Genomic DNA, 22,485 nt, shown 5'->3' on the forward strand with positions numbered 1-22,485 from the left:
TCAACTCTCAGTAATGCCATAGTGATCGTTTGATATATGGACCTGCAGCGGAGTTTAGGCCCAGACACGGCTAGTGACGTCAGACTGAACAATTGGATTTATAGACATGTACACACACACATGTACACACTAAATATACATATGTATACATATACAGACATATATACCTGCACATGTCCATACACATGGAAGGTCTATTATGCATGAAGTGGTGACCGTGGATGTTCACAGTGTCCAGTAACTTATGACATCGTGATTGAGGAGTTATAGAGTCCAACAGCTGTTGGGATGAATGATCTGCGAAAGCGCTCCTTCCTGCACCAAGGGTGTTTCAGTCTCTGACTAAAGGAGCTGCTCAGCCCACTCACAGACTCATGCAGTGGGTGATGTGGGTTGTTCATGATGGATGTCAGCTTTACTAACATCCTCCTCTCGCCAACCACCTCCACAGACTCCAGGGGACATCCCAGCACGGAGCTAGACCTCCGCACCAGTTTGTCAATCCTGCTCCTGTTCCTGTCCGTGCATCCACTCCCCCAGCAGGCCACTGCATGCAAAAAGGGAGATGCTACCACAGTGTCATAGAATGTCCTTAACAGAGTCCTGCAGACTCTGAAGGACCTCAGTCTCCTTAGCAGGTGGAGTCGACTCTGGCCCTTCTTATACAGGACGTCTGTATTTGTAGTCCAGTCCAGTTTATTGTTGAGGTGAACACCCAGGTACTTATAAGAGTCCACTATCTCAATGTCTTTCCCTTGGATGTTCACCGGTGTTGTAGGGGGTGACTTCCTCCTGAAGTCTATGATCATCTCCTTTGTCTTGCCGGCGTTGATTTGGAGTACGTTGGTCTCACACCAGCCAACAAAGTCACTGATGACACCCCTGTATTCCTGATCATTCCCGTCTGATAAGCATCCAATGATGGCTATATCATCTGAGAACTTCTGTACATGGCAATCGTCCGAATTATAACAGAAGTCTGAAGTGTAAAGGCTGAACAGGAAAGGTGAGAGAACCGTGCCCTGTGGTGCCCCCGTGCTGCAGATTACCACCTCGGACACACAGTCATGGAGCCTCACATACTGTGGTCTGTTGGTAAGGTAGTCGATGGTCCATGCAGTCAGCTGTCTGCCTACTCCGGCTCCCTCCAGCTTCCCTCTCAGTAGTGCGGGTTGGATGGTGTTGAAAGCACTGATCCCACACTGCTTCAATAATGTTGAGGTCCGGGCTCCGGGGAGGCCAATCCATGACCGATAGTGTTCCACTCTGTGTTTTTTGTCTATCCAGGTATGTTTCTACTGCATTGGCAGTGTGTTTTGGATCATTGTCATGAAGAAAAATGAAACTGTTTCCAATCAGATGATTTCCAGATGGTATTGCATGCTGGATCAAAATGTGATGGTACTTTTCTATGTTGATAATTCATCAGTTTTGACAAAGATCTTCAATATCGTTGACTGAAATGCAGCCCAAACAATGTCGGAGCCTCCACCATGTTTTACAGATGACTGTAAACACTCACTGTACCTCTTTTCTGCCTACCGGTCTGCATATTAATGATGATTAGAACCATAAACATTCAGATCTGGATTCATCACTCCATCAAACTGGTTTCCACTTCCTTTCAGTTCAGGCCTTTTCTTCCTGTTCCCCTTCCTGTTTAAGAATGGCTTCCTGACAGCCACCTTCCACTGAGACCATTTCTGATGAGGCTTCAGTGAACATTAGATGGATCAGCTGAAGGTCCAGATGCATCTACCACTTCTTTTTTTCCTCTGAAAGACTTAAGTGAAGTGGAAATGTAGCTAATGCCCAAAGAAAAACTTTGAGAGGTCTTTGGAAAGCCTGGGGAAATACTGCTCAAAACCACTTAGAAAATTACAGGAAATTCTGACTTCTTGGAAGAAATGTGGGCTGGGGCAAGACTTTTGTTCTCCATTGAAGTTTTCAACTTTGTAAAATATAAGAACTACAAAGAATAAATATTAGTGAAATAATTACGTTTTAAAACCGGTGATTAGCACCTTTTTGTTGTCGGTACAAGATTATAACTTTTGATATTTAGACTACAATAAGATTTTTTTTTTAAAGTTTAGTTTTTTTGTTATGTTTTTTAAATACGTCTTTTATTTTCAGTTATTACTTTCTTATTCCAGAATTTTTTCACATGTCAACGATCAAACATAATTTTTAAGTTAAGTTTCAGTTTCAGAGTTGTAGGCGTCCTTGCAGCTTTCGCTTTCTCTGAAAACACGTGGTCACTCTTGGCTCTTCTGTGTACTGACTTCCTCCCTCCGAAAAGCCTGCGTCATGTTGCTTTAAACTCAATTAAAAATACATTTTATGTACAGTGTCATTCTGTTTGACTTTGTACAATGACAAAATACATCTTGACTCTTGATGTTATGCTTACAGGGGCAGCTTTAAACAAAAAAACTCCTGTGTATTTTTTTTCAGGCATGCTTGGTAGCTGTCAACAACAGCCGTTTTTCCCTCTTTGTGATTGGCTGTCTCGTGGAAAAGGGCGGGGGCTTGTCGTAAATGGTGTGCGGTGATTGGCTGATAGTGTTCCGTAAAGTAAGCTGCGCCACTGGAGTAGAAAAAAGGTAGGAGAGCTGTGTGGCTTGTTAGGCACATTTAGGGACTCAAGCGTTTTCGGAAACACAACTTACTTCCCGTGGAAGCTTGTACACGTTACCTTTACATTAAAGGTAAGTTACATGACTTACATGTTCAAAAGGTGACGTTGTTTTATATAAATCGCATCTGTGACCCTTTTACACAGCAAGCCGTGCTAGGAGAGCACTTAAACTTGAACTTGCTAATCGGTAATGCTTAAAAAAAACGACTCCTGCAAACACTTGATGGCAGTTTACGGGATATAAGCGTTCCTCTGTGTATGTGTTAATATTTGTGTATCTGTCCGTAGCCGTTATTTAAATCAAATCTTAACTTTTTACACGCTTACGTCCATACCTCCAACCATTAGGGGTCCGAAACGTAAATAATTACCTGTCAACCCCGTGTAAAAGTCGGGATCTTAGTCGATGTGTAACACCAGATAAATTATTGTATATGCCGATCTCTCAGGTGAGGCACCAACATATAGATAATTTATTGAGTCTTGTATTGTTAGACGTTAAAATAAGGGGCTCTGCTTGAATCTTAAAAAAGACACATTACCGATTAGAGTTTGGCTGAGGAGAGCTGGAAAGGACCACAGGGCTGCCTTAAGTGACTTGGGGAGCCAGAAAGATTAAAAATTAAAGCTGTGAAATGGATTTATTGGCTATGATCGTCTCATGAATGTGGAATTAGGTCATATATATATAGATACACATACGTTTAAATACTCTTAATGATATATTTTTTAACTGATGCTGGAGGCAGAGTCTCATTTGTGGGGAAATTGAAACCTAAGCTGACCTTAGACGCCTCCTACATTCAGGTTTAGCCACTTGGAACAAGATAAATACAGATAAGATTGCGTTTGATTTAAAAAAAAAAAAAAACAACAAAAATGTTAATTTGTCTCTTCTTTAGCTGTCAAACAATCCTGTTTTACAATATGGGAATTAATCTGTGCAGCTAATTACAGTTTGAGCTTCAGTGTCTATGAAATCCAGCTGCTTTTAACAGAAATCAGTGTTGGATGTTCCTTTACATCATCACACACATCTTTCTTTGTTTTTACTTTCTGATCTTAAGTCAGAGCACAACTGAGCCAGGAAGGAGGCGGGTGGCAGCCCGTGACAATCCTCGAGTCAGCACTTATCATTTCACAATTTCTCACACTGTAAACAAGCAGCTGGTTTTCTGTAGTGAGAAAAATGTTTGGGAGCTTCCTGACCTTTGTCTTCTGTCCACAGTGATGCAAGGAGAGTCAGAAATAAAAAAATATTTTCAATTAGATCTTCAAATTATTGAATTATCCTCATATATTTATGGATTTAAGATGAGTTCTTAGAAAACCAAGCTCGGAACAAATGACTAAAAAATGTTTCCTTTATTTATTCAGGATTATTATACACATCTACGCTGTATATAAACTTTAACCAAGTATCCACGTCTAGCGAATTCTCAAAAAGCGTAAATTCCCTTTAAAGGGTTTTTTAAAAAGTCTCAGATTTCTGCCACTTTGATCTCACAGCCTCATGATAATAGATTCTGTATGTTTTTATTAACTGTTGTGTGTCTACAGCGGAAGACTGCAGACAGAAATGTGACATACATGTCGATAAATTTACACACATGATCTGCTTTTGTGGGCGTTTAATAACCCAGCTAGGGTTTTCTTCAGTCTTTGATGACACACCAGTGAAAAAGTATATAAAATCAGACTTTTTCTGCTTATTTCCAGCTCCATATTTTCACTCCTGGACTCTGCTAGAGTAGCTTTGCATGATTCCCAGATTAGAATAATAATAATAATAATATTATATGGGGGCGATCGTGGCTCAAGAGTTGGGAGTTCGCCTTGTAATCGGAAGGTTGCCGGTTTGAGCGCCAGCTTGGTCTCGGGCGTTGTGTCCTTGGGCAAGACACTTCACCCGTTACCTACTGGTGGTGGTCAGAGGGCCCGGTGGCGCCAGTGTCCGGCAGCCTCGCCTCTGTCAGTGCGCCCCAGGGTGGCTACAATGTAGCTTGCCATCACCAGCGTGTGAATGTGTGTGTGAATGGGTGGATGACAGGTTGTGTAAAGTGCTTTGGGTTCCTTAGGGACTAGAAAAGCGCTATACAAATACAGGCCATTTACCATTTTTATTTATCTCATGCTTGGTCTCCAGTTCATTCTCTGTCTAAGCTGTTTTAGCTCCTTCACTTTTAAGCTGACTTTAAGCAGCTCTGATTGGCTGCCCCTCACTATCAAGACTTTTGTTGCACATGTTAGAAATATGTGCCCTCCATGACATCATAAAGATCAAAGAGTAGGAAAATAAATTTTTGAAACTGAGTATTTAGAGCAGTCTGAGGCTAGAGCGATTACTCGCACATACACTGTCCTCATTGTTTGAGGCTGTGGTGCACGAACATCCACCATGAAACAGGATATGTATGACAGAAAAAATGCTTTAACATTTCTTATCTGTGAAACTAAAATGGTGAATAATCTTGCCTGATGCTCGGTAGAAAAGCCTGTATATATGTAGCCACCTTTTGTGCTTTTTAGGAAAATGATGAAGCTGAGCAATTTAGCCATCACCTACCTGTTGTTTTGAAACTGAGTGGCACTGATTACCTCTTATTTCTGACACTAACACGGATAAAAAGCAATAAAATTAAGTTCATGTTTAATTAGCAAGATGTGAAAATACAGATTTTAGTGAAAAAACGCACCAAGAGTTTATTTTATTGGCATCACTGAGCAGGGGAAGTATGGGCTCAAAATGTGGTCATAAATATTTTGTACTTGTAAAAAAGATTTGTGCGTGCGTAAAAAAGATTTGTATGTGCAAAAAAGATTTGTGTGTGGACTTAGCCCAAAAAAACCCTGCAAGTTACAACTACGAATTTTGACCCTATTTTTCTTCCTTTCATCTGATTGGTCAATGTCATGTCAATCACAAATGTAACAATCCAATCAGAGAACAGATGGGTTTGGCTGTCGGAGGGGCGCTTTCTTTGAACTGCAGGTCTTTGAAGGGAATAAATGCCCTTTTACATGCCAACCCAGCGTTTTCCTTCATCACCACGAAGGAAAACAGTCTGTGGTCGTCCGAGTTTGGTGATTTTTGTGTCACAGGTCTACGTGTTTAATACAGGGACTTCCACAGCCTTTTCAACAGCGCTGCAGACGCAGGGGGGCCAGTGTTTTGGAAATGACAGTCTTCATTACAAAGCTTTCTTCGTTATGAATTAGCATACATGTTTTTATTGAACATTTGAAGAACTAGCAAAAAAAACAGAAACTCTTGTAGTTCACATAAAGTCAGAGATAAAAACAACAAGGAGCAGGTGCATCTAGTACAGGCAGAGCTGCTGCAAAAACCCACAGAGCCCAGCAGCCAGCAACAAATTCTGGATCCTTTGCTTTTAGTTAGCAATTAGCATTAGCAGCACATCCTGCGTCCAATGTGAAAGGACTTTTATGCTGCGCACTGTGACTCACAGCAATGGTCCTGGGTCAGCCCTGACATTGTGTTAAACTAATCCTAAAGTAATAATGTATTTCTAACCACTGACATACCACAACTTTATCCTTTCAACAGCTGCTGAAAGTAAGGGGATCTAGCTGCTATCGGATATTTATATAGAGATTACCCTTCAAGGACCTGCAGTTCAAAAAAGCGCCCCTCCGACAGCCAAACCCATCTGTTCTCTGATTGGATTGTTTAATTTGTGATTGACATGACATTCACCAATCAGATGAAAGGAAGAAAACTAGGGTCAAAATTCGTAATTGTAACTTGCAGGGTTTTTTTGGGCTAAGTCCACGCACAAATCTTTTTTACACATACAAATCTTTTTTACAAGTACAATATATTTATGACCACATTTTGAGCCCATAGGGAAGAGGCTACCTCACAGGTTACCCCTGCTGGTCATTAGTGAGAATGCAGCTTTTAGACTCTCCCGTCTTTTGCGTAGACTGTGCCACATCGCGCAAAAAATGTCCTGACAGAGCTGCTTTCATTCACCAGAAGATGGCGCAGTGGGGCCAGCTTCAGATGCTGGACAGCAAGTACCTGGAGCAGGTGGATCAGCTGTACGATGACTCGTTCCCCATGGACATCCGTCAGTACCTGAGCAAGTGGATCGAAAGCATAGACTGGTAAGAAGTCCGAATAAAGGGCAGCGTTTTTTTTTTTTTGTTTTTTTTTTGGCAAACGTTTCTCATCGACTCGTTTGAGCCATTAAAAAGTTGTTTTTATTGTAATACCTGTACTGATTTACCTGAATTTTTTTTATCTGGCATATCCCTCCATACAATAAAAAGAGGAATAACTAACACTAAAACAAGAAAATCAAAGGTTGCAAAGTAAATCAAAGCAAAGGTTAAACTGGATGTCCTGATGGAAAAGAAAACTGTAGGTGCATTTGTATCGACATCGTAGACCAAACAGAAGCGAGCTCACACTTGTGGACGTGGATCTGGGTCTATGGTCCTGCACTGGAAAACAACAGGGTCACCAAGGATATGGAAAGCTTCACGACATTGTATCCACAATGCAGGGATATCTTTGCGCATATTGAGAGTTTTGGTTCAGCTGCAAAAAGTTAATTACATGTGGGGGAAGTCCTCACAGCCCATAAAATCCTGGTTGTAAAAGTGCAGAAATACCTGTCCTTCATCATCATTTCAGCATCTGTTCATTAACGGTTCTATTGCTAGATTTTTATCAGACCAAAGCAAAAGTGTTTGAGCTAATGAGACTGATAATCATGGACTTCTCAATATTTGGATAAAGGTTTTGTTGAAGCACAGCATTTGCTGAAAACCAATTTGTAACCCTTTCAAGGTTAACCCCAAACTGAGCGTCTTCTGTTCATGCTACTCAAAGACTTACTGTGGTCTCCTCAGGGACACGGTGGCCATGCAGGACTCTCTGGCCACGGTTCGTTTCCACGACCTTCTCGCTCAGCTGGACGACCAACACAGCCGCTTCGCTCTGGAGAACAACTTCCTGCTGCAGCACAACATTCGCAAGATCAAGAGGAACTTGCAGGTCCGACCCTGGATTCGGAACACTTCTGTGTGAGGCAGGTTAAATTCCTTTATGTAACTAAAAGTACGAGCGGTTCTCTCTCCAGGATCGCTTCCAGGAAGATCCCGTCCACATGGCCATGATCATCTCCAGAAACCTGAAGGAGGAGCTGAAGATACTGGAGATTGCAAAGAGCACAGAGGTAAAAGCTGCAGCTCGGTTTCGTTGTTAGAACATAACTATGACAGCAGAATAACACCCGACAGATCTAAATCCTTCCGTTAATCAGACTCTGGCTTTAAATACACATTTACTTTTAGGCTCACACATCTGGGGTTTAAATTATAGACGAGTGTTCAGGATTCAAACAGCTTATAGGTGGATTACAGCCAGCTTCTGGTGCAGGTAGACCATCGTAAATCCTACCAGATGCAACTTAAAGCAAGAGAAAAGATGCTTTCAAGACAAAAATAGCTGAACAAATGATAAGAATTGTATTACTTTTCCAACTTAATGGCTGCTTGAATGCTCCAAAATCATGCTGATGCATGGTGCGTACACGTCTGCATGCTCTATGAATCAAAGCCCAATATGCACACAGGGACTGAGTTCTCATTCTTCAAAATGAAAAACCAACAGAAACAACCTCAGAATCAGCTTTTTTCTTATGTACTATAACTTTAGTGCATTAAATAAAGCTGTAAAAACCATTTCACCTTCATGCTGTTTATATTCTCTTACTCTCACAGAGTAAAAAATAAATCATCCTTTTTTTGTTTTTTTACCCAGTAATTTTTCATCTGCATGATATCTTTCCATTCAAACACAGAAATTTCTATTTCACAGCCACAAGCCGTAATCAGAAGATTAAAGCAACCTTCTACTAGATCTAAAAGATAGAAAGAATTGGAAAGGATCTACTTCATTACACCCCTTATACCTTTTTTTTTTCATGTATAAAACTGCAACGCTTGTGGGATAAATTACTTTTAATTTAAAAGGAAATACCATCTGTCCATCCATCTATCTTCTTCCGCTTATCCGGGGCCGGGTCACGGGGGCAGCAGCCCAAGCAGAGATGCCCAGGCCTCCCTCTCCCAAGCCATCCCCACCAACCTCCTCCACTTATCTGGAGGAACACCAAGGCATGCCAGCTGTGTCCTGGGTCTGCCCTGGGGCCTCTCCCGGTGGGACATGCCTGGAAAAGGAAATACTTGCCTGTGATATCCTCATCGATCCCAGAGTGATGTTTTTGGCCCTGATGAGAAACTGGCTAAAATTTGCTCCTCTGCAGACAGATCAGTGGACAAAACTATGACCCAAGTGATACGTCTACAAGTCAGAACACTTGTCAAATACCTGAAAAGTCTGAACACCTTAAAACTACAGCAAGTGTTCCTTCTTTATTTAGCATGTTTTGCGATTCTCTGTTTTCTTCTCTCTTCTTTGTTTTTACTTTTAAATGCCTTATCTAGAAATCTGATTAAACATGAGGGTAGCAGCACGGGTTTCTGTTCATCTACACCACATACATTAAGATTGATGCAGTTTTGCTATCAAAACTACGATATACTCCGTGATAATGATGCTTAATGTTAGCTAAGGAGAGCGGATTTTGTCTTAAGATTGAGACACTTGGAGTGGGTGTAATCTTGATCTGATTTCGTTTAGCAGAACTTTAACCTCTATGTCTAAATTAATACCTGAATTCAGTTTCACTTTTCAAGGTCCCGAAGAGTCTAAACCTGTTTCTGTTTCGCAGACGTTAAAATGTGTGACCTCTGTTTCGGTAGGATGAGACCGATGGGGCAGTGTCGGCCATGGTGGTGGAGAAACAGAAGCTGGACAACAAAGTGAAAGAGATGAAGCACATAGTCCAGGTAAAACTATTACGCAGCGTGTAGGTCCCAGCTCGAGGTTGGCCCGGCTCTGCTGGAAAATCTCTAACGGGCTCTTTGACTATCAGGTGGTGGATCAGAACATTAAGAACGTAGAAGACCTGCAGGACGAGTATGACTTCAAAGTCAACACACTGAAGAACAGAGGTGAGGAAATCGTCCAGGCTCAGCTGTAGAGCCAAACCCCAAAATGTGATTGCAGTGATTTGGATGGCTGAGGAAGTACTTTTGGTATTACAGTGAAGATCAACATGTCAAGGGGCAATTTGAGTTCTTGGAGGCAGAGAAATAATTTCAGAGAGCTGACGGAGTTTTGAGGTTTTGAGCTAAAGCGCACTTGTTGCCAAATGCGGTGATCTGATCTTAAAAAATTGGAACAAAGTAGCTCGTGTTGGTAAAGAGTGAAAGGCCTTTTCCAAACTGACATATATTAAATGCTCTTAAAACTTCATTTAAAATTTAATCTATGTTGCTTCCAAGTTTTAATTGTGTGGATTTTTTTTCCTTCTTCCTCCACAGAGAATGAAATGAACGGCATGACGGTGAAGGAGCTGGAGAAGGAGAAGATGACAGTCGGGAGGATGTGCTTTGAGCTGAAAGCCAAGCGTCAGGTGACGAGAAACACGACTAACATATAATCCCTTTGAGGTCACTGGGCTGTAACAATAAAGTCATTTTGATCTTATAAACTTTTTCTTTCTGAGGAGTTTTAAACGCCATAACAGGACATTTGATGTGACTGATGCGATGGACTCTTGGGTGTGGGTTTTTTTGTTTTGATTTTTTTAGGACGCTGTGCTCGGGCTGAACGAGCTGCTGAACGTCACTCAGGCCCTGCTGGCAGAGTTGATCTCCGAGGAGCTGCCTGACTGGAAGCAGCGTCAGAAGATCGCCTGCATTGGTGGCCCGCCCAACGCCTGCGTGGACCAGCTGCAGAACTGGTGAGCCGCCCTCTCCATCCCATCTCTTCCTCTTTAATTGCCTCTTTCTTCACTTCCTCGTCTGCTTAGCCATCAATCTTAGTGTCTTTTTCATTCTTCCACCTATATTTAATATTTCCCTCACCTTCCTCATCGTCTACCTCTTAATTTTTCCATCAGTTTTTTTCATCAGTTCATTTTGATTAAACACCTGCGAGGATGTGAACCTGTTTGAGAAGAAAAGTTAAAGGGGTTTAATAAGATGTTAAAATAGTTTGATAAAAGACGTAACATGGTAGATAAACAGATGAAAGTGGTCACTAAACGATATGGAAAGATCCTAAATGGAGGAGATAAATGACTGAAAGTAAATGGAGAACCAAAAGTAATCCAGGGTCCAGTTCATGAACAGTTCTTCGGTCGACTGGGTGCTTCATCTGTTGACAACCTTTTATATTGGTGTGTTATCTGATCTCCTGTCCTCGCCCTCCTGCAGGTTCACGGCAGTAGCGGAGAGTCTGCAGCAGGTCCGTCAGCACCTGAAGAAGCTGCAGGAGCTGGAGCAGAAGTTCACTTATGAGAACGACCCCATCACAGTGAAGAAGGCTTACTTGGAAGGCCGAGCTCTGGAGCTCCTCAAAAACCTGCTCTCAAAGTATGAAACCCTTCACTCTTTATTGTTATTATTATTATTACCATTATTATTGCTGAGTGTTATTATTGGCTGTTAACCTGGGTTCTGATCTGTGTGAAGCTCTCTAGTTGTAGAGAGGCAGCCTTGCATGCCCACCCACCCACAGAGACCACTGGTGTTGAAAACAGGCGTCCAGTTTACGGTGAAACTTCGGTAAGAAGTTAAATGTGAAGTGTTTACGTGTCTTTCTGCCCTGACCACTAAATCATTTTTACATTTATATAAGTTATATAATAATTCATATAATTTCTCATTTATATAATTTCTAAAAAAAATAAATAAAACAGAACCAGTTTATTACCACTCTTGGTCCTGTCATGCTTGGTATTGATCCAATACTGATACCAACATTGGTATCCATACTATCTATACATCCCTGAGCCTGGCTCTGCTGGAGGGTTCTTCCTGTTAAAAGAGAGTTCTTCATCCCACAAAATAAATAAAATAAGAATTTTTCCTTCTTTGTTTTGTACCCAAATGAAATGAAAACACAGAAATTGCGTCAGGTGATGTTTATCCGTTGGTGTGCGTCAGCTTCCTGTTTCAGTCTCGTTTCCTTTCTGTTCAGGTTTCTGGTGAAACTGCAAGAGTTTAACTACCAGCTCAAAGTCAAGGCCCTGTTTGATAAGTAAGCAAATTCTCACCTTTGCTTTTGCCGCTTTGAATCATCATGCTGCATGTTTCCAAATATGTAACACTTTTTTTTTTCTCCTCAGGGATGTTACAGAGAAGAAAGGGTACGTCTGAAATCCATGCATACACATTGAAATATATAACGTGTTATTCAGTAACGCAGCTGATTAATAGCTTTCCATTGATCATCTTTGAATCAGGTTCAGGAGGTTTAACATTTTGGGGACAAACACCAAAGTCATGAACATGGAGGAGTCCAACGGCAGTCTGGCAGCAGAGTTCAGACATTTGGTAAAATCAGTGTCTTAGTATTAAACCCACAGTATTCCCTTCCACTGGTTATATATTGTTTTTATTATTTAGGGAGATTTCTTAGACACCCTAATAGTGATGCCTTTCCAACTTAATCTCCATACAGCAACTCAAAGAACAGAAAGGACCTGGAAACAGAACAAATGACGTAAGAGCCTTTAAAACTTTATTCCATATAATACACAAACCTGCTCTGTGTGTTTGAGACTGCAGGTCACATACTGGCTGTTTTACAGTCATCATAGAGGCCTTCAATATGCAACAGGCTCGTCTACCTGGATGTTTTTTCTTCCTCTTCTTTAGCTGTAGGAGCGCACCCTCCTTCTCTGCACTTATTCTCTTGTGTGGTGGAATATAACCATTAAATTAGTAATTCTGTCCAGGCCGAATGTCACATGAAAATCACCGTTTCAGCTTCCCAGGGCATGTTAGTGCGAAAGCTTCAAAATAAAAGTTCTTTAGGAAAAACTGAAGGGATTTTATAGAACTAACAGTGGCCTAGAAAAATCATTTTATATGTAATGCACACTAGAAAAAGAAAAGAATTCATTGTCCCGCATTACAGCTTACATAGCTATATGAGGAACCTTGTTCTACTTTATATGTAACCTCTGTAAAGGTGACGTAAGGACAGATATGGACACATAGTTTGTTTTGTTGGAGAAAGATTGTAAACTACATTTGATGTGGTTTTACGTGTAGATTGGTGATGTAGAGTGAAGTTTAGTTACAGGAACGTTGCATGCTTCCTGCAGAGGCTTGGGGAAGGGTGTTGTGTGTTTTGGGTAAGCTGAGTGTGTCTCTGGGTGTTCAGGGTCCTCTGATCGTCACCGAGGAGCTCCACTCGCTCAGCTTTGAGTCGGAGCTGCAGCTCAACCAGTCCGGACTCGACATCAAACTTGAGGTGAGACCCGCCCTTTGTTCATGCTCAGAATTAAACTGGAGTTGATAGAGGAGATTAAACCCTGCTGCTTCCTCCTGTCGTTTTTTTTATTTCTAGGCCATTTCTCTGCCCGTGGTCGTCATCTCCAACGTCTGCCAGCTACCCAGCGGCTGGGCCTCCATCCTCTGGTACAACATGCTGACCACGGAGCCCAAAGTGAGAACACGCTTTGATTTCAGTCCGCTCCTAGCACCTCCACGTACCCTCGTTTTTGTCTCTTACCGATCTCCAACTGTCATGTTTTCCAGAACCTGAAGTTCTTCCTCTCCCCTCCTGCGGCGAAGTGGTCTCAGCTCTCCGAGGTGCTCAGCTGGCAGTTCTCCTCCGTCACCAAGCGAGGCCTGAACCAGGAGCAGCTCAACATGCTCGCTGATAAACTGCTCGGTGAGACGCACAAAAATAACATGTGGTAACGTTTTAAGAAAATTCAAGGCCACTAAATATCTTTTAAAGTCTCTGTTTTATTCATAACAGGCTTAAACCTTAACTATAACTAAAGATCTTAACCCTCAATCTGTCGTTTCTTTACTACTGATGAAATATAAGACGATCTGAGGCTCAGAAAGCTGCAGACCAAAACGAATGGCTCAAAGTCAACAAATGGCCGACTGTCACTGCTGTGCTAATAAACTTCTACCTGCAGCACACATGAATAACCTGCAGATGTTTGTACCTGGGTGTTTTTCTGTGAAGGAACCAAAGCTCAGAGGAACCCGGAGGGACTCATCCCCTGGACCAAGTTCTGCAAGGTGAGCCATAGTCTGATAAGCCTCATTTATCCAGCTGATAATGATTTCATTTATATTCAAAACCAGGAGACTCAGAGGGCAACGTAACAATCACAAAGGTTAAAACTTAAAAAAAAAAAATGCAATTATGCAGGTGTTGATGTAAATAGTTACAAATAAAAACAAAGTCCGTAAAGACTGTTTGATACACTGTACTGCCAAAAGTACTCACTCGCCTGCCTTCACACACACACATCAACTTGAGTGACGTCCCATTCTTAATCCATAAGGTTTGATATGATGTTGGCCCTTTGCAGCTATAACAGCTTCAGCTCTTCTGGGAAGGCTTTCCATAGGTTTAGGAGTGTTTTGAGGAATTTTTTACCAGAAGCACATTTGTGAGGTCAAACTGTTGGTTTGAGGACAGGACTCTGTGCAGGCCAGTCAAGTTCTTCCACACCAAGCTCACTCATCGATGTCTTCATTGACTTTACTCTGTGCACTGGTGAACAGTCATGTTGTACCAGGAAGGACCATCCGCAAACTGTTCAAAGCTGAGAACGTGATATTGTCCAACATGTCTTGATATGCTGAACCCTCTATGTTCCTTTCACTGGAACTAAGGGTCTGAGCCCAACTCCTGAAAAACAACCCACATCATAATAACCGCTCCAACAAACTTTACACTTTGCACAATGCAGTCAGACAAGTACCGTCTAGACCAGGGGTCAGCAACCTTTAACACCCAAAGAGCCATTTGGACCCGGTTTCCACGCAAAGGAAAACACTGGGAGCCGCAGATACTTTTTGACATCTAAAATGAAGATAACACTGTATATATTGTTTTTTACCTTTATGCTTTGTGTGAACAACTAAGGTGTGTTGCTTATGAAATCCATGAAGTGCTACAGAGAAAATTACATTTTATTTATGTAATGAACACATTTTGAAGTCTTGAAGAAATATAACAAAAAGGAAAACGATCCATGTAGCAAAGAAAAACTGTTGTGTGCCACCCTTATATCGCCTTTGGGCTTTTGGAGCGTAGCAGAGCCTTGACCTGAATTTTAAAAAAATAATTGGAAAAAAGCACTACGCTACTATGCAACGGGGCGATTGTGGCTCAAGAGTTGCCGGTTCGAGCCCCGGCTCCGACAATCTCGGTCGTGGTGTCCTTGGGCGAGACACTTCACCTGTTGCCTACTGGTGGTGGTCAGAGGGCGCCAGTGTCCGGCAGCCTCGCCTCTGTCAGTGCGCCCCAGGGTGGCTGTGGCTACAATGTAGCTGCCATCACCAGTGTGTGAATGTGTGGATGACTGGTTGTGTAAAGCACTTTGGGGTCCTTAGCCTGTATTTGTATAGCGCTTTACTAGTCCCTATTTACTAAAAAAATGAAAAATAAATATTTGCATAAATATTTATTTATTTACTTATATTTATTTTACCTGGTTAATGTGTGTGGCGGGGCGTGGTCTGTAGTGCCGCTGCATGTGAGGAGGCGGACGCACCTGAGCGGCACCCGCAATCACACCTCGCCGCCTTAAAGTCTGTGCTCTCTCTGCTGTTGCGTTGTCGGGCTGTGAGCTGAAAAGCTACAGCCGACTGCATGCGTACAGCAGCCGTGTGTGAAAAGTGGTCAATAAAGAGATGCTGAAAAGCATGTTCATGGAAACATCGTCGGGTCTGCCGTGATATGTTTACAATGGAACTTCTGCTGCTGAACCTCTGCGCACAGTGAAGTGACTTTCATCTTTGCGCGGGACTGTAAGCGGTCATCTGTGAGGCGTGAGCGGTGTTTGTTTTTAACATAGTTCACGGTGCAGCTGCTGACATAATGTGGATCTGAAGATCCATAATTGGCCTACCAGGGGTTGAAAGTCTCGGTAAATGCACGGCGTTTCGGCGAGTATACCGGCTTCCGCGAGTGTGACGCTTATTTTGAGCGACGAAAAATAATAAAATATAATTTTATATTTCAAAATCACAATAATCTTCCAATTTAGAACTACAAGTTTAAAAAGAACTAACACAAAAAATACACGTCAGCTAAATACTTGTCATTTATTTTCCCAAACCACGCGGAGCCGCAGTATAAGGACTGCGTCTACACCAGGTTGCCGACCCCTGGTCTAGACTGAAAACTGTGATTCTTCGCTCCAGAGAACACGTTTCCACTGCTCTAGAGTCCAGTGGTGGAGTGCTTTACACCACTGCATCTGACACTTTACATTGGCAGTCTTTGGTGATTGACTTTGGAGAAAGTCTGCATCCCACAGCTGACTGGAATATTTAGTAGTAAGGAAATTTCATGCCTGGACTTGTTGCACAGGTGGCATCCTGTCACGATACCATGCTGGATTCATTCAGTCATTCATTCACTGAGCTCCTCAGAGCGACCCAAATGTTTGTAGAAACAGTCTGCATGCACAGGTGGTGGATTTTATCCAGTCGTGGCCATGGAAATGACTGGAACACCCGAATTTTAAGATTTGGATGGCTGAGTGAATACTTTTGGCAACATAGTGTATTTATATCAGTGTCTGCATCTATATCCATCTAACAAGTGGGTATCTTTGTCATCAGCTTCTTTTCTATTGGACCTAAGTTTACTCCCAAATAACATTAAAACAATCTTTAAAAGCTTTGAGTATAACTGACGCTTGAGCCACGTTCCCATGGCTGCAGCCTCCTCAGGCAGCGTGCTCCAAAGCCTTGACTCTGGAGCAGCTGCCTCGTGATCTGAGCCAACAAATATTCGCCTGTAATCACTTTTATTCATCGTGCACTAAACCAGACTTTGTGATTCGTCCAGCAGCAGAGCGCAAACGAGAAGGCGTTCCCTTTCTGGTTGTGGATTGAAGGTATCCTGGACCTGATCAAAAGACACCTGCTGTCCCTCTGGAACGATGGGTGAGTGGCGCTCTAGTGAAGCTGCGAGAGTCCGTGGGGGGAGAATTTAAGCGGTAAACATGAGTTTGTTTGTTTTCTCCTCCTGCAGCTGCATCATGGGATTCATCAGTAAGGAGAGGGAGAAGGCTCTGCTGACTGACAAGTGTCCGGGCACCTTCCTGCTCAGGTTCAGCGAGAGCAGCCGAGAGGGAGCCATCACCTTCACCTGGATCGAACACGACGTCCACGGTAATAAAGTCACTTCATTTGACCTTCATTTACACTTTCAACAACACAAAACTTGAAATTTTGAAGGTTTTCATGATTAAACGTCTCTAAAGATGTGGCTGCACTCTAGTGGCTGACGAGATATTTTTATTTTGGGAGATTTCTCTACGACTTCAAATCAGACCACATGAACCAATAGCCTTGATGTCCTGTGCAAGAAGTAAGTTTGAAGGAGGTTTAGTCCTCAGATTTAATCTCTTCGGTCTCTTTTTCCACGCAGACAAGCCGGTCTTCCACTCCGTGGAGCCGTACACGAAGAAGGAGCTTTCTGCCGTCTCGCTCCCCGACATCATCCGCACCTACAAGGTAATGGCAGCGGAAAACATCCCAGAGAACCCGCTTCGCTTCCTCTACCCCAACATACCCAAAGACAAGGCCTTTGGGAAGTACTACCCCAAACCATCAGAGGGTAAGAGCTGCCATTACGTTTGGTTTTCGCCAATAAATACTCTGATACTCTGCAGACCTTCATCCAAGCTTCATTTACCTTCCAGCTGCTGAACCGATGGAGTTTGAGGACACGGACAAGACTGGCTACATGAAGACGGAGCTCATTTCGGTTTCAGAAGTGTAAGCAGAGAGAAACAAACGCATCATGACTAAAGAGAAAGACTTAACGTGTAATCATGGTTTGTGTCCGTGTGGTTCAGACATCCGTCCAGGCTACAGGACAACATGATGCCGATGTCTCCGGACGACTACAAGGCTCTGGAGCAGTACGTGAGCCCCAGAGACATTGACGCTGTGGTGAGTCAGCACTGTTTAAACTATAAATTTGGTATTAGCCGAGCAGTAGTAAAACTTCAAAAAAGTACAACGCAAACCAGAAATGAAGTCTGTTCACCGTCAAAGTAAAAGTTGCAATCTTTGTAACCTAGGGTGCTTGGGGAAAAAAAGCTTCTGGACTTCTTTAAGTTTCCTTTAACCTCCTAGGACCCGAACTCTTCCAAAGCATGCATTTTTAATTTCTTTTTGATATTTGGGCATATTGGGGCCCGATGAATGTAAAAATAAAGAATTACCAGATTTTTTTTTTTACCTTTTTGTTTTAAAGAAAAATCAGAGCCACATATGAGGATATTCATTTAAAATTTTGACAGAACAGTAGCAGTATAATGTCCTCGTAAGTGGATATCAGGCCCTTGTAGAGCAAAATTGAGTATTTTGGTCTAAATAACCCAAAATGTGATGTCCACATATGTGGACGCAGGTCCTAGGAGGCTAAGATGTTTCACCTCCTATCCAAGAAGCTTCTTCAGTTCTAAGAGCAATTGGTGGAGAGTCCCAGCCCTGTGGCATTGTCCACAAGGGGGTCATGGATCCCCAATTGATCCTCTATCGAATCACAAAGTCCAAGATGTGAAAACGGTGTGGGTCACAATCAGCCAAGGTTTCGGGTGTACGCCTTGTGAAGCCCAGCCCCACCCTATCATGTGATTTACTGAGGTCAGATGGCTCAGGGTGTGAGTGGGCGTTAAGGTGTCTGGGAAGGGATCTCAAAACTGGCGTATAGATGGCAGACAGTTGTCGTTGTAAACCATCGCCTCTGTTCAAAGACAGTCGTTCACAGTGGACATAGATGGCGTCTTTCACTCCTCTTTTTCAAACTATCTGTCCTCTCTGTCCAAAATGTGAACATTGGCATCCTTAAAAGAGCGACCTTTGTCCTTTAGATGCAGATGAACAGCTGAGTCTTGTCCCGTGGAGGAGGTTCTTCTATGTTGTGCCATGCGTTTATGAAGTGGCTTTAGGTCCAGACGCTTTTCTTTCCAAGCTCTTTAGACTATGATGACCTGGATGACTAAGAACCTTCACAGACACTCTTGGTCACCCTTTGCCAGAGCTTTTATTTTGAAGGCAAGCGATGTTGAGCAGTTGGGCAATGTCTGTAGACAAGTCCAACTGCTCACAAGGAGGTCTTTGCCAATCGGATGGGCAATACGCATTTTTCCCTAGCAACAGGTGGTTGTCAGGGACCAAATTGTCAGTACGTTTAACTGAGGCTTTAGCAATTATTTTCCCACCAACTATCACAATTCATTTCTCTCTCACAACTGGTCTCTAAGCGTGTGTGAGTGGAACTTTATTTGCTCGATCCTACATCATCACAATGACAAAGTGGCGGACAAGTTAATATCACATGCTTATTGGTCATGTGTCCTCAAATCCTCAGTTTTACCCATCATCACTTGAAGTTGCTGGTTGTCATTGACACCACCTTGCTGCTCTCTGTGTGGATGGCCCTTTCAGCACCACCTTGTGGCAGTATGCAGATTGCAGCGGGCAAGCAGGAGCCAGAGGATTTGGACTGATTCTGGTTCATCTTCACTTTCATTGTGTGTGTGTGTGTGTGTGTGTGTGTGTGTGTGTGTGTGTGTGTGTGTGTGTGTGTGTGTGTGTGTGTACTTACTTTTTGGTGAACGAGGTCGCCACAAAACCGAGAGGTCCTGTCAGCAAGACCATCAAGTTTGGTGCAACCAGGAGGGTGAACCTGAAGATCAAACCTCCTAAAACATGTTACTGTTGTCTTCTGTCTATGCAAAGATGCAAATTAATGGAAATTGGCTCTGAATGGGGACAATTGTCCAAAACCCATCAGCAGTGATTCCCCTCACTTGGCCATCAGTTAAAAATGATGAAGGAGCTTATTGATGGCGTCTGAAAGCAGCTGGCGCTGAATCCTTACACTCTGATGTCATTTAGAGATGAAAAGAGAGAAATTTTGAGTAATCTTAGTCTCTTTTTTTAAAAACATGGCAGTATAAATGACCTTCTGCCCCTGGAGAAACAGTTTTTGTTTTGGTTTTCCTCTTGGCACTGCATGATGTCATTGAAAAGGGACTTCCTTTTATGGACACCAGTTTCTAGTGTTGGGACAGGCTCCAGCCCCCCTTTACTGCATCAGCTGTTCCTGTTGTCTATCCCTCTACAATGTTTCTGTCTGTCTTCTAGGTCTGCTTTCAGGCCAACAATCTGCTGGATCTCGAAGACTTTGACCATCAGGTAGATGCAGCTTCAGCGTTTCGCTGCTGTGTGTTAAAGTTTAGTCGGTGTAGCTTTGACACACCTGCTGCATGTTGCCATACTAATGTTTAAACTCCCTCAAGTGTTTAGTACATCATCCTCACTTGTGTGGGCCACCCAGGTAGATTAAGTTTATTTCCTTTTTTCTTTTTCTTCTTTAAAAGAAAATCCATCTGACAGGACCACGCCGTCCATGATTTGGACAGCCCTCCTCGTTCTTATTTTCAAAGTTTAGGGTCCAGCATGATTTTGGAAGGGTTTCTAAAGATTTTAACATTTATTTGGCAGTCAAGACTTGATCGGAAGGCGAGAGGGTGCAAGGAAAGATGAAGCAAAGGATTGCTGGTCGACCAAACCCAAGCTTTCAGCTATAAGGCATGCGTGCCTGCTAACCAGTAAACTAAACTGCACCACTGGTTTTTAGACTGGCTTCTGACATGCCAATTTCTGATATGACTTTGAACTGGTTTCTGACCCTTTTTTGACATGAGTTTTGACTGTTTTCATTTTTATTTGAGTCGGTAGCTGTGCTTGGTCTCAGTATTGTATTTTTTCACGTAATCCAGTCTGCCTCTATGATGTTGAGCTCTGTACTGTGTGATTTAGACCACTGGCTACAGGACACATTGTTCTTCATGTAGCTGAGAATATTTCCCAGATGTATTTTGGCCTAAATTGTCTCAATTTTGTTGAAATGAGAACATTGATAATAAAAGCATGAAGCTCTTCTTCCTTGCTAACCCTGTTACCCTGTAACTGCCAGCACGTTTTGTGTTTTTCTGTTTTCTCTGTAATATTGTAGGTTCTTTACCTTACAATATAAAGCGCCTTGAGGGAACTGTTGTTGTGATTTGGAATTATATTAAAAATACAAAAATTAAATCAAATTTTACTTATTTCTTTTCAGATGAGTGCAGCAGACTTTCGAGATGGAAACTGAAGGGAAGTCATATTCCTTTGACCTTCATTCTTCTCCTTGTACTGTACTTTTCACCAGAGGCCATCAGGTTATGTACTCGACTCATAGATTCCTGTATGATTTTGACAGCACGGTCACCTTTCAGAAACAGGAGAAAATGTTCTCCTTTTTGTTTGTACATAGTGTTTCTTTTTGATTAACTGTGAACTTTAAAGCCCTCAGTATCCTCTGCTGTAAAACTGTAGCATTTAAAATGTTTCTGCTTGCTTCATGAGAAATGATCATCATAAGTGACTGTTTGGATTCATGTTATCAGTATAATAAATGCTTGTATTAAAATGAGTCAGTCATGCTTTGTTTTTAAGGTACTACTCTTTCACTCACCCCCTCCCTGATCCTGTTGTGAGGTTTCTTCCTGTTTAAAGGGAGTTCTTCTTCCCCACCATCGCATCATTTGATGGTTAGGGTTCTTTCAGTAATACTGTCTGATCTTTACCTTTATAATAAAAAGCATTAAAACAACAGTTGCTGTAAAATTATATAAAAAGTATAAAATCAAGTTAACCTCCTAGCACCTGGCGTCCACATGTGGACATCACATTCTGGGTTTTTGCTCTACAGGGGCCTGATATCCACTTACGAGGACGTTATGCTGTCACTGTTCTATCAAAATTTAAAACAAATGTCCTCTTATGTGGATCTCATTTTTGTCAGAAACAAAAATCGGGTAAAAAAAAAAAATAAAAAAAAATCTGCTAATTGTTTGTTTTTACGTTCTTCAGGTCCCAATCAGCCCAAAGAGCAAAGAGAAATTAAAAAGGCATGCCATGAAAGAGTTCGGGTCTTCGGAGGTTAAACTGAACTAACACACTGTTAAGGTTACAGGTTTTACACTGATATTTTTCTGCTGCTTCTAAACTGGGCCAAGTAACATCAGTATAACGATTGGTACATGTACTGTCAACAGAGCAACTGATTTTACAAAGATGAGAGTTTAAACAATGCAGACTAAAAACACAGATGCTGCAGTGTGAGAGGAAAAGCATTGTGAGGTAATATACTATTCAAAGGATGTTCTTCAAAAGTTTTGGCCAGTAAGGCTGGAAAAGATCTAATACATTAATAAAGTTTAGACTTTGTGAAGGCAGGAAGTGAGCTGAGACTCACAGCTCTATCACTGAGATGCAGGAGAAGCTGAATTATTTCAATAAATTCATTTAAAAAAAAAAAAAAAGATGGTTTTCAATTTTTAGTATTTCAGCTGCTTCGGCGCTATGTACAGTAGCGCTCAGAGTAAAGAAAATAAAAACAGAATTCAAATACGCTTAGTCTACCTGCAAAGTACAAACATATCCTCTTTTAGGGTCATACAGTCCCAGTCAAAAGTTTAAGACTTGAAAAATGGCAGAAAAAATCATATTTTGCATGGTTGGATCTTAACAAGGTTCCAGGTAGAGCTTCAATATGCAACAAGAAGAAATGGAGTGAGACTAAACATTTTTTAATTGGTCTTAAACTTTTGTTTAGTAATGTTTAAAGAACAATAAAACTGTTGAAGTGTTTACAGCCAACAGGTGGAAAAAAGTCAGAG

At 42.0% G+C, this 22,485-nt stretch overlaps 1 protein-coding gene across 5 annotated transcripts; it reads left to right on the forward strand.

The window, feature by feature from the left end:
* The first annotated feature begins 2,571 nt into the window (after nt 1-2,571).
* On the forward strand, nt 2,572-21,236 carry stat1a (signal transducer and activator of transcription 1a). Of its 5 annotated transcripts, none has more exons than XM_005919912.3 (25): nt 2,572-2,711; nt 6,642-6,772; nt 7,523-7,667; nt 7,753-7,848; nt 9,440-9,526; nt 9,613-9,691; nt 10,064-10,155; nt 10,334-10,485; nt 10,961-11,119; nt 11,219-11,311; nt 11,727-11,786; nt 11,875-11,895; nt 11,992-12,082; nt 12,210-12,251; nt 12,918-13,007; nt 13,104-13,202; nt 13,295-13,430; nt 13,740-13,795; nt 16,587-16,684; nt 16,773-16,912; nt 17,172-17,360; nt 17,446-17,521; nt 17,602-17,698; nt 19,904-19,954; nt 20,883-21,236. In XM_005919912.3, exons 2-25 carry the CDS (start codon nt 6,645-6,647, stop codon nt 20,913-20,915), a joined length of 2,310 nt encoding a protein of 769 aa, XP_005919974.1. In that variant the 5' UTR covers nt 2,572-2,711; nt 6,642-6,644; the 3' UTR covers nt 20,916-21,236. The 5 variants fall into 5 exon arrangements, with proteins under 5 accessions (XP_005919974.1, XP_014188378.1, XP_042075805.1 ...); XM_014332892.2 differs by having other exon boundaries at nt 16,590-16,684; XM_014332891.2 differs by having other exon boundaries at nt 2,578-2,711; nt 6,645-6,772.
* Nucleotides 21,237-22,485: the final 1,249 nt, after the last annotated feature.

Source organism: Haplochromis burtoni, unplaced genomic scaffold (assembly GCF_018398535.1).
Source record: "Haplochromis burtoni strain Fernald_Lab_line unplaced genomic scaffold, NCSU_Asbu1 Contig_39, whole genome shotgun sequence".
Lineage (NCBI taxonomy): Eukaryota > Metazoa > Chordata > Actinopteri > Cichliformes > Cichlidae > Haplochromis > Haplochromis burtoni.

Bases quoted from the DNA above. Each gene is read 5' to 3' on its own strand.
- stat1a (XM_005919912.3), top strand. From the start codon at position 6,645: ATGGCGCAGTGGGGCCAGCTTCAGATGCTGGACAGCAAGTACCTGGAG. The intron at 16,913-17,171 runs GTAATAAAGTCA...TTTTCCACGCAG, and splicing joins GATCGAACACGACGTCCACG to ACAAGCCGGTCTTCCACTCC. The intron at 19,955-20,882 runs GTAGATGCAGCT...ATTTCTTTTCAG, and splicing joins TCGAAGACTTTGACCATCAG to ATGAGTGCAGCAGACTTTCG.